Here is an 11,719-nt window from a genome sequence, read left to right as displayed (position 1 = left end):
TTGTGACTCATCCTTCAAAAATACAATTTACGTTTGAATATGTGGACTTCGGGGATGTTTTTGGATATTAAAGTGAAAACGTAAGAAAGCCCGCAGTGTCAGTGAATTCGAAATAAAATAACAATAAAATGAAGCCTATTGATCGGGCTACAGCAGGGGGTGTCGATTCCGATAACTGTCCGCCGGCGGCGGTGGTGATACACGAGTCTATGGAGGGCTGGTTTACAGTGCAGTAGTGAGGGTCTGGTGTGTATTAAACACCCGGGTCATGTGACTGGGGTCTGTACTCTCTGTTAATGAATGAGAAGATAGCCAATCAGATCGGGCGGGAATTTTAAATGTGTTGCTGTTTATCTGCGTTTAAGAAACACGAAGGAGTTATTATTGAGCAAAAAGAGATATTTAATCGTTGTTTCCTTTCTTTGTGAAAAATCCGAGGCGGCTTTTAGTGCTGTAGCTGTAAACTGTTGCTGTTTGTCTCGTATTTTGTTCGTCTGAACACATGAAATCACGGCGCTACGTTACACGAGTTGCTGTGGAAACTTTATTTCTGCTTCAGACACATTGAGCCTCAGTGATCGTGAACCTTTGTACAGATGATGATGATGATGATGATGAAGAAGTCGATGATGTCGAGACCCTCGTGTGTCAGAGCGCGTCTTTTAACTGTTACTGGAGAAACAAGACTGAAGCTCAGACCTTTCCAAAGGCTGAGTCCCTGAGCTGTGAGGATCATGAGGACCAGCTGGACAGTCCACTGTCCACTCCACAGCCCTGAGGAAGGAGGTAGGCAGGACAAGAGCTCCTCTTTAACAGAAGCTGTGAGAACTGAGGGTAGATTTTACTTTAGATATTTATTCTCATCGTACATTTTATCAATAGGCTCTTGTTGTGTTAAATGTGTTGTGTATTGTGTCTTTTACCTGCCTACATTTTCCCCTCTGGGACAATAAAATAAGTAAGAGGTGTCCAGTCCTGGAGGGGTCAGTGTGTGTCTGCAGCAGGGCTGTCCAGTCCTGGTCCTGGAGGGGTCAGTGTGTGTCTGCAGCAGGGCTGTCCACTCCTGGTCCTGGAGGGGTCAGTGTGGCTGCAGATGATCCAGATGTTTTATATCAGCAGCAGATGAAGAGCTGGGAAAAGGTGTTTGTTTGGTCCAGTAAAACCAGTAACCAGCTGGTTTAGCTCCAGTCTCTCTCCTCTGTAGCTCTACACTGTGTCCATGAGAGATCTAGAATACAGACAGATTACATGTTAGTTGTTACATTATTAAAATGTATTTTTGGAAGCCATAGAAAAGATATTGAGAGAATACAGATTGTAGTTTAATCTTAATTTAAAAAGAATTGCCTGAACATCATAATTTACATGTTAATGTTCCCAGAAACGTCATTGAATATTCATAATTCCCAAAACATTTAAATGTTAATTTTTCCAGCAGTGTTATTGAATATTTATAGACAGAGACAATGTTTTGAATATCTGTTAAATATATGTTGCTTTATATATATACCTGTACAGATCTTACACCAGTCTCTGCTGGATCTCTTCAGTTTGCTGTGTGTTGTTTGTATTTTCTCTCTCTGTTCAATCTTATAACTGCTATCGTGATAAGGAATAGTGTTGTCAGTTGTTGTGTTGAAAGGAGATGATCTCTGTTGTAGTAAACTGTGTTGTGCTCTTTGATCCCTCTGTCTGAGTTGCTCCTACACTGCTGTGGGTATTTTCTCAGGGACGGCCTCTGGAGAATCTGTACCAGCCTCAGGAATGGACACCGATATCAGCTGACTGTTCCTTCACTCCTTCGTTCTGATAATTCACTACACTTTTGTCCTGTTTTAACATAAAACACTCCTGAGCAAACTTTTAGTCACTTGTTTTTATCTTATTTATGTTTTTAATTAAACACCAGGTTGTGAACACCTCTTCCATGCTCTTGGGTTTTATTTCCATTGTCTGTGAAGGAAACTGTGGTCTTCGTGGTGATGAGAGAGCTCTCTGCTAGTCATTATATCAGAGTTTCGGGAGAACTTCTGACATGAGCTCTGTGGCTTGTGAGGAGTGAGATTCTCATGGAGAACAGTGGAAAGGTGAAGCCTGATTGTCCACATGTATAATTCAAGTCTAATTCCATCATACTGTCAAACTCCCAGCTGCTCAATACAAACAGATGGAGTCACACTGTCTCACTGCAACACCTTTCACAGTGAAGCAGAGTCCTGTGCAACAGGCAGGACTGACAGCCCCTCTGAACACTGTGCAGGATCACAGCAGCTACAGATCACTGCAGGATTCAGCGCAGCTCCAACTCTCCTCCATCTTCACAAACATCATCAATTCACTTCATCTGAGCTGCAGGTGTGCAGTGGCTCCTGCAGTCCAGCTGTGCTTCTGCTCTGTCTTTATTACAGCTTTAAAGCTTTTATATTTGGCGGCGCTGTGGTTCGTCGTGTAGCGCGTTGGTCTGAGAGTCCGGGTTCAAATCCCTGAGCCTACGATCGGTGAAGGTCTGGGTTGAACGCATACTTAAAAAAAACCCAAAATATAGTAGATCAGCGGAGACACTACTTCTAGAATTGCAAGAATATGAGGGATACGTTTTTATTTTGGGGATTTCTTTCGTCTACCAGAAGTTTGCCAGATAAGTATGACAGCGGAGTTATTCCAGATTTTGCAGGAAGTATAGCTCACTCAGCTAAACCCCGGAGCCCCGGGTTCGAGACCCGCCTGGCTCAGCTGATATCCACACCCCCGTCTCAGTCACCATGGTGACGGGACACGTTCCCTCAGCAGCGCGGAGCGTCATCCTTCACCTGCCGGGCTGCGAGTGTCCTCGGGCGGCGGGGCTCTAATCGAGGCCGGGGATGAGGCTGCAGTCTAGGCCGCAGACCAGCGGCTCCCGACTCCCCGACCACGACAGCCCGGTGCCCGGAGACTGTAGCGCTGCGAGCCGCTTGGTGTGGCTGCTCACAGGGGGACCCGACTCACGACTCTACACCCCTGTACCCCACCCTCCCACACCCCAGAATAATCAATTAACCAATTTACACTCACAGCAGTTTATTACAGCAAATAAGCATAAAACAATTACACTATACAGTGTTACTAAGCACGTATCCACTCATTTTTAACTCTCTCACTTTAACCTTTACAGCAGGACATTCGGCGTTTCGAGAGCAAGGTAAGCCGTTTCTCTCTCTCCTCACACCGGGGGTTTCGGTTTTCACACCGGGTCTCACACGGCTGGGCTCCAGTTTCCTGCGGTCAGTTACCGGTAACTCGAGTTACCAGTTTCCCCAGTTCAAGCTAAACGGAGCGGTCGGCGCGTCTTCATGCAAACCGGCTCCGGAGAAAGAAAACCCAGCCGGACCTGCAGCTGCACAGTGAGTCGATACCGGTAAGAGAGACGAAGCCCCTGTGAAAGTGGTTTTCAGTCCTAAACGAGCCTTGAAGCTGCGCTTTCCTGACCGGGTCTCTCTCGGCCTCTAGGAAGAAGAGACTCGGACTCGCCCGTGAATCCGCCGCGGAGCTCCGGTCACTCGGTACACGGGTGGGTCTGCGCTCAGGTCTCCACGCCGAGAAGGACCCGACAGCCGCCGTTTAAAGCCCAGAGCCGCGCCAGGATCCTGCAGAAGCCTGGGATACAAACGAGAAAAAGCGTATTGTGCAGGTAAAAACACAACATACAACAAGCAGTTTAAAGAAGCTGAAGCACGATTTTAATACCATGTTTCTCCGCAGAGTCGAAGCCACAAGTCCTACAGCCCGTCCGGCAGCTCCGCCAAAAATAAGTTTCCAATTTCATTTACTTTTCAAGCCCCATACGATATTTTCCACTCGGACCGAGAAAAGCCGACAGCCGTCGTCCAGCTTTAGCTAAACAGTAAACTTGCGAAACTTTCTTTGTTTGCAAACTCGCTATTTAAAGGCAGAGAAGCGACTCGGGCGTCGGAACCGCTAAACAGCCGCGGATTGAAGTCTAATTGCAGACTGACCGCACCTGCCTTCTCATTCAGACTCGGCCAATAGGGGCGGCGGATCCCGGAGCTGCTCGTCTCTGCTGCTAAACAGCGCGTTTTCAAACAGGGACACGAGAGACCAAAAATCCCCTAACAGGGACAGTTAAACAAAAAAAAAAAACCTAATCTGAGGTTAAAAATAGGTTTTAGTCTGAGCTACTCGGCTTGCAGCCCTTCCAGTGCACTCCACTGCAGTAATCTGACTCAACCAGCTGCTTAATTACTGCTGATCCTGCTAATTATCAATTCAACAGCACTGGGTGCAGCTACACTGTAATGCATTGGACTGGAGAGGCTGCAAGTAGCTCTGATTCCAGTATCAAGGTCCCACCTTCACACTGCAATACCCTGAGACAGGATGGGCTCCCACACTGACACTACACTGCCCACTCATGCTCTTTATTCACCTCAAGACAACACTGCTCACAGGGAACACAAATAAGGAACAAGCAGGTGTCGACTCCACACTGGAAAGGAAACAGGAAACTGGTTCTGGCTGTGGAGTGGTGTCTGTGTGTCGGGAGGCCATCAGGCTGCAGAGAAACAGGACACCTTGAGACAGAACAGGAGTCTGAAGAGGCTCTGAGACTGAAAGCAATCACTTCTACACCTGTGCTCAACCCATTACCTCACCACATCAAGCCCAAACAGTTAATAAACCTCATTCTCAGCACTCATTACTAAACCAGTTTAATTTCTCTGGTTTATACACTCTCCTGTGATGAATGTTAATGGTTCCTGCCCCTCGCCTGCTTTCTGACAGCATCCAAACCACACAGCAGCTCTCCTGCGCTTGTGTTGGGGTGAACTCGACTGCCGCAGGGGAAGGACATGTTTTCTGATGATGTGAAGTGAGTCTGAATTTTGCAGTTAGTATGTGAACATGATTCAGATCAGGACTCTACAGTGACAGTGTTAAGGACAATTGTAGCTGTTGTCTCACACATGAAGAAAACTCCAGAGCCAGAATAAATGTTCTTCTCAGTGTGGAATTCTCCCCTACTTGTTGCTCTGCAGCTCCACACTGACACTCCTCTCCACTCTGAGCACATTCAAACAGGCAGGTTTTTCCTACAGCTGAACCATCTCCTTTCACCAACAGCCTCAGCTGCACTCCCACCCAAAGACATTCAGAATTATTCCACTAGACCATGAAAAAGATCTAACGGCAAAGAAAATAAACAAAGCACATTAATTCATGTCACTGGCCCTGTCAGTCAGCCCCTCATGTCAAGGTGTATTGATACTGTGGGACACTTGAAAATGCAGGTTTTCATTGGAAAGGTACAGTGTTCTCCATCAGTACTGCAATGAGTCAACTTTAACGTCAAGCAATTAGTATGTGTGATCAGAAATATGAATAATCCTGGTTTTAATCTGCAGTAATTGTCTGCATACATTTGATCATATTAAAATACAAATACCCTTTGTGTTGATCTCTGCATTTTGACATTACAGTCAAGCAATTTGTTCTTGTGATCAGAACAGAAATATTATCCTGGTTTTATTCTCTGGTAATTCTCTGTGTACATTTGATCATATTGAAATAAAAAATGTTCAGCTTTCTATTGTGACATTACTGGGACACATTCACTTTAAGTACATTTCAGAGTGTGGAAGAGGATGTGCTTGTATATCCCTCTGAGACAGTAACTGCATGAGGTCTGAGACCCATTGAGCTCACTGCCCTCTGTAATCATCTGAGATGCTTTGCTGTTGCCACAAAGTTCTCATTTAGTCTTCAGGTGATCATACTTCAATTTTATCCAACCCCTCATTAGCATTGAAATTTATGCATTAGACCCAACAAGGTAAGGTGTTTCTACAGTTATTCTCCTGATGACCTCCTTGGTTGCATTATAAACTGACTCAAAGCTACAGCACCTGAATATCTGATGTGTGTCCTCTGAGCTGAGATGTAGATGACATGTATGGTCCCTAACTAACACCACCTCTAATCCTACTCCTGTACATGTGATCTCCATCTGAGCGCAGAGGACATTGAGGTGTTGCTGGAGCTCTCAGCTCTGAGTCCACAGCCTTCAGGTTTGAGCTTCAGTGACCCAGTACACTAGTGCTGATGGAGACAGACAGGTGACGGAGTCTCCTCATGATCTCCCCAGGCCAGGCCATGACTCTCACAGGAGGTGCTGTTCTCTGGAGCATTTGCAGCTCCTTTCTTTCTCCACACCTGAACCTGTCATCTCTGTCCTCTGAGCGCATGCTGAAGCCTGGTGGAGGGAATGTCATTGCCTGGGGATGCAGGAATGTCTCAGACTGGGTCACTCATCTACATACTTATTGGACAGTCCTGTACCATGCAGCATGACAATGAGCCAAAGCATCCAGTCAGGGCAACCAAAGAGCTCATCAGGAGAAAACAGAAACTGGTCAAGTGTGTCTGTAGCTCTCAATCCAACTCGAAGTCACTGGTTTAGCATGATACAAAGTAAAAGCATCTCAAGAACAGGTGATAACTCATCTTCAATGATGACATGGAGTACAGTGAGCTCATTTACTGGTTCACACTCTGAAATGCACGTAATGTGAATGTGTCCCAATAAGTCAGACCATATGACATGATGAGGATTAATTCACCACTATTCCTGCTGCCTCCTGGTGTTCATCCACACTCAGAGGTCTGAGATTATGATTTCCAAATTGAGGAGAATCTGATTGATAGGGTTGGCTTAGACCCCCACACCCTGACATCACACTGACACTCCTTCACTACAACTGCAGCACTGAAGTCATCTGCACTAATGTGGAAGTCTGACATGTACAATTCATCAAGCATATTCTGTACTTGTCTAGAACTCCATCTTATATACTTCTTTCTGTATCAATACTGATATTCTCAATCATTTAAGATTTAAAACCAGAGCACTGAACTGTGAGCTGTTCCTGCAGAAGACAGTGAGGTGTAGCTGACAAGTCCAGCACCGTCAGGAGGTCAGCAGGAGGAAACAGTGGACAGTCTTGTACTGGCCAGGCCAGTCTCCACATTTAAATCCTCCTGAGCAGCATTTTACAAGAGCAAACACAAGAAGAGACAACTTGAGCTGCTAAGAATACTGAGCTGACTGTGTCCAGACTGCAGGCAGTTACTGGCTCAAAGGCAGCTTCACCCAAATGTTTCCAAGTCTTTACTGTCACTTGAAATTACAGCATCGAACTGGCTGTGCTTGAATATGATCAAATGTATGCAATTCCAAAAATAAACAGTATGTTTTATTCTGTTTGTTATTCATCGTCTCCTGTTCATGAATAAACAGTGCTTGACTGTAAAGTTGTGGCTCATTGCTGGGGTACTGGGTGCAGATCTAGGACGAGTCTTGCTGTATTTAACAGTGCAGGGGGTTGACATGATTTGCTGTGGAACTGAGGGACCTGTGCTCAGGGGCAAACTGAGAACTAGATCTCGTTATGGGAAGCACTTGATTAGTAGTAACACCCTGTTCAGTGGAGTGCTCTGCACTCGGGTTTTAACTGTACAACAGGCTAGAGCCCATTCGGTGATCTAGTGCTCAGTATCCCGCACTGTCCCGGGACAGATGTGATGGCAGTACTGTACAGCACACCTCGCTCTGCATGACCCCGGCTCATACACATTCCTTAGAGCGGTAAGTTCTTTTTAAAAAGCCAAGATGAACCCAGAACGAGTTAAAATATAAAAGCAACATACGGGTGCGAGTAGAGTTTAAAAAGCACAACCCAGCTCAGACAAACAGACCGCGTCTCTGTCGGCGCTGCAGCGCGATGTGAACAAACAGCGTCTTGGTCAACTTCCTGACGCCTGTGTAGTGATTGAACGTTGAAATTAATAAAACTTCATATGGTTCCTAAATCTGAATCTGAATTTCAAATAAAGGCTGATAATTCACAGTGATCTCTGACCATCACAGGAATCCTGAGTGTCTTCAGCTCCTCCTCTGAGTTCAGATGCTGATGGCATGTCCACTCCCTAACCCCACTACTAACCCCACTCCTCACTCTTCTACATGTGATCATCATCCCAGCTCAGAGGAGGAGCTGAAGACACTCAGTACTCCTGTGATGAGCAGAGATATACACTATATTTTCAACGCATGACACAATGATCTTGTCTGTTACAATCAAAAATACAAAAGAATAAGTTTCTTTGACTACTGATCTAAATTGTTTAAAAGAAGTGAAAAGATCCAGAGAGCATCTATATAATTGTATAGTTTTTCATATAATAGTGTTTTGGGGACAAAACAGATGATGCTTTAATTAACGGATGTTCAGCAGTAAGAAACCTCTTTTCCTCCTGTTATTCAATTTCCTGTAATTCTCTTTAATGCTTTTCTTACTTTATCAAAAACTCATTTCTGTTAATCATGCTTCTGCTGTCAGTTCTTTTACAGTTTCTGATCCTCTGCCTGTCTGTAACTCGTCTGTCTTGAACAGATTTCTAGATTTCAGTTGGTCTTTAATTCTGCTGTGGCCAGTGTTCTCACTCAGTGTGAGCTGACTGAATCAATACTCTAGTGGAGAGAAGGGTCGATTCTGTATTATTGTCAATGTGTTGTTATTGCCCTGCTGGGATCTTCTCCTGCTCTCAGCCCCTCTTGCCCCTCTCTGTCAGCTCCTGTCCTCCTGTCAGGATGTTCACCTTCCCTCCTGCACTGCTGTCACCCTGAGCTCCCAGACACAGGTGCTCTTACCTCCCTCCCTGTCCAGCCAGAGTCTGCTCCTCTTCTCCGTGAGCAGGCACACAGTCTGCCTCTTCCTTTCCTTGCTGATCCCAGCACGGACATTCCCGACTCCTGGAGAAGACGGCACAGGGGAAAGACTGGAAAGGCTGCTGCTGGGAGAGGTGATTCTGACAACATCGAGGGGACCAGGTGATGTTTTAATCCTGCAGTTTTACTGTGTGGCTCCACTGTGCCTGTAGATGAATACCTGGGTCAGGATGAGGCTCAGAATTCCTTCATGCTGGAGTCAGCTGAACACAACACTGACATTTCCTGCTCTTTGTTTACCTCAAGGCAACACAAATATGGAACAAGCAGGTGTCGACTCCACTCTGGGAAGAAGAAACTGGTTCTGGCTGTGGAGTGGTGTCTGTGTGTCGGGAGGCCATCAGGCTGCAGAGAAGCAGGACACCTTGAGACAGAACAGGAGTCTGAAGAGGCTCTGAGGCTGGAAGCAACAACTTCTACACCTGTGTTCAACTGTTTGATTACTGTGGCATTGTGGAAAAACTGAAAATAAAACCATTAAGATCACTAACACTCTCATTCTCTCTTTTTATATTTCTATTTATCATTCTTGTGTTTGTTTAGACAGTCTTCTCTGACCAGCTGGTCACAGGTCAGGCAGTGACCAGACCCAGGACAGCGGGTCAGTCAGTATTTCAGCTGGAAATTAGGGCTCTAGATCACAGTTCAGCAGAGAAGGCAAAATGTTTTCAATTCAATTGCCAAGGAAAATGTAAAGATGCAGTTTAACACTGAACAGCCTGCAATAATCTAGCACCCGTTTCCCATTGCCTGTTCTCAGTAACTTGTGTTTAAGGGTCAGGAGAGCAGGAGTATGAAGAAAGGGGTACAGAGAGAATTCGGGGAGGTGAATTCCGGGGGGAGTGTGGGAGGCAGGAATCTGTAAAGGATCAGACAGATTTCTTTCTCCTAGTCGATGGAGAGCTGGAGGAAGGGGTGATGCTGGTTTAACACTTGCTCTGGGACACTTGAAGATCAGATCCCCACAAGAGTCACTTCTGCACAAAACATCGTGGATTTTCTTTTTAAATGATCAGTTTTATTCTAAGCTAAATCAAACTGATCCCCAATGTATTTTAGATATATGTAGGAGGTGAATATCAGTAAAAGATTTTCTCTGCACACAGATCTGTATTCTGATTTCTAGCTGAATTACTCGTGTGTAACGGGTCGTGATCACAAGCTCAGACACCAACATGTGTGAACGAGAAAACCATTACAGGTCCCTGGAAGTCACTCGTAAGATATTAACAATAATAATTAATAATTGCTTACACTTATATAGCGTACTTATATAGGGCACTCAAAGCACTTTACAGGTAATGGGGATCCCCTCCACCACCACCAGTGTGCAGCCCCACCTGGATGATGCAACAGCAGCCATAGTGCGCCAGAACGCTCCCCACACATCGGTGGGGAGGAGAGCAGAGTAATGAAGCCAGTTCACAGAGGGGGATTATTAGGAGGCCATGATTGGTAAGGGCCAATGGGAAATTTGGCCAGGACGCCGGGGTTACACCCCTACTCTTTTCGAGAAACACCCTGGGATTTTTAATGACCACAGAGAGTCAGGACCTCGGTTTGACGTCTCATCCGAAGGACGGCGCCTGTTTTACAGTATAGTGTCCCCATCACTATACTGGGGCATTAGGACCCACATGGACCACAGGGTGACCGCCCCCTGCTGGTCCCACTAACACCTCTTCCAGTAGCAGCCTTAGTTTTTCCCAGTGGTCTCTCATCCAGGTACTGACCAGGCTCACACCCGCTTAGCTTCAGTGGGTTACCAGTTGTGAGTTTCAGAGTGATTAGGCTGCTGGCAAGATGTTGCCTAATGTTCAAATTTATAATAAATAACCTATTCTGGACTTAATGTGTTACTTAAAGCAATACGAAAACTTAAAATGTGAACATTGTGAATTATGCATTAGTTCCCGGATAACTAATAAAGTAATCAATTGCAGCGATAATGAACTCACCTGCAGCCGGAGAGCGTCTCCTCTGCGCATGTGTGGGACTCGGCTCGCCTGGCGCAGGTGAGGCTACTGTCTATGACGTCACGCAAACGCGACCATGCAGTTAGAGTGTGGGAGTTTGATTCAGTAAAATACCTTTTGTAATTGGCTTTGGTAATTGTAATCCGGAGACGAAACCTCTGCAGCTCCGACCTCGAACCGCAATAAAATGACTAGTGTGTTTTCACTTGGGCGATACGTTTAACGTTGGAATTTGTACAATAGAAAAAAAACACGTATTTATAATGAATCTGATGTTCATACTGCATAGTTATCATGTCCACAAAATGTTCCAGTGCGACTCCCTCCTTTAATGTTTATAAGAGGTTTGAGGTCTTCAGGTTTGTAATGATCTCTGGTAAGAGATTGTTCAGTATTTTCACTGTTTGCCCTTTACTTGTATTATTTAATTTTCAGTAAACCTTGGAAAATAAATAACTACTTTGTTTCTACAAAGTTTAAATGGAAAACTTTCATGAAAGATAAAGAGCCTAAATTACACCCCCAGGTCAAAAATCCCCATTATTCTTGTGGAAGAATTCATGGAAGGACTACAAACACATTTACTTTAAACAAATCAAAATTTCCTGAAACAAATTCTGTTTTTGTCAAATTAATTTGACCCTCTCAATCAAACCCATCCTGTCAAACAGTATTGAAGGCCCAGCTGAGAAAGGGAACATTACATTGTTTGTTTTTGAGAAATACACATCATGAATTTGTTACCACTGTTGTGTCTCCACTACATAATTGCTTTTCTGCCACAAAGGGTTTTGTGTAATTTGACAGAGCAGAGGACTGGTGTTGTTTGCTGTGGAGTGGACAGGTCTGTGCTGAGGGGCAAACAGAAGACTCAATAAAATACACTTAAGCAGCATTTAATTCTTTATTACAATATTATACAGACAATACAACGTTGTCTGATGTCTCAGAAATGTGTTTT

The 11,719-nt window shown here is 44.9% G+C and overlaps 1 protein-coding gene across 1 annotated transcript; it reads right to left on the bottom strand.

The window, feature by feature from the left end:
- Nucleotides 1-530: 530 nt before the first annotated feature.
- Nucleotides 531-10,848, bottom strand: LOC148640527 (uncharacterized). Its single transcript, XM_088619885.1, has 5 exons — nucleotides 10,741-10,848; nucleotides 9,023-9,127; nucleotides 8,705-8,806; nucleotides 2,340-3,633; nucleotides 531-1,228 (listed from the first exon to the last, which is right to left on the bottom strand). Exons 2-4 carry the CDS (start codon nucleotides 9,121-9,123, stop codon nucleotides 3,483-3,485), a joined length of 354 nt encoding a protein of 117 aa, XP_088476011.1. The 5' UTR covers nucleotides 9,124-9,127; nucleotides 10,741-10,848; the 3' UTR covers nucleotides 531-1,228; nucleotides 2,340-3,482.
- Between the last annotated feature and the right edge of the window lie 871 nt (nucleotides 10,849-11,719).

The sequence above is a fragment of the Lepisosteus platostomus genome, chromosome 25 (assembly GCF_059453375.1).
Source record: "Lepisosteus platostomus isolate fLepPlt1 chromosome 25, fLepPlt1.hap1, whole genome shotgun sequence".
Lineage (NCBI taxonomy): Eukaryota > Metazoa > Chordata > Actinopteri > Semionotiformes > Lepisosteidae > Lepisosteus > Lepisosteus platostomus.
This window is presented reverse-complemented; position numbering and strand designations above follow the sequence as displayed.

Bases quoted from the DNA above. Each gene is read 5' to 3' on its own strand.
- LOC148640527 (XM_088619885.1), bottom strand. From the start codon at position 9,123: ATGGCCTCCCGACACACAGACACCACTCCACAGCCAGAACCAGTTTCT. The intron at 8,807-9,022 runs GTAAACAAAGAG...CGTCTTCTCCAG, and splicing joins CATATTTGTGTTGCCTTGAG to GAGTCGGGAATGTCCGTGCT. The intron at 3,634-8,704 runs GTAAGAGCACCT...TTTGTATCCCAG, and splicing joins CTGGCTGGACAGGGAGGGAG to GCTTCTGCAGGATCCTGGCG.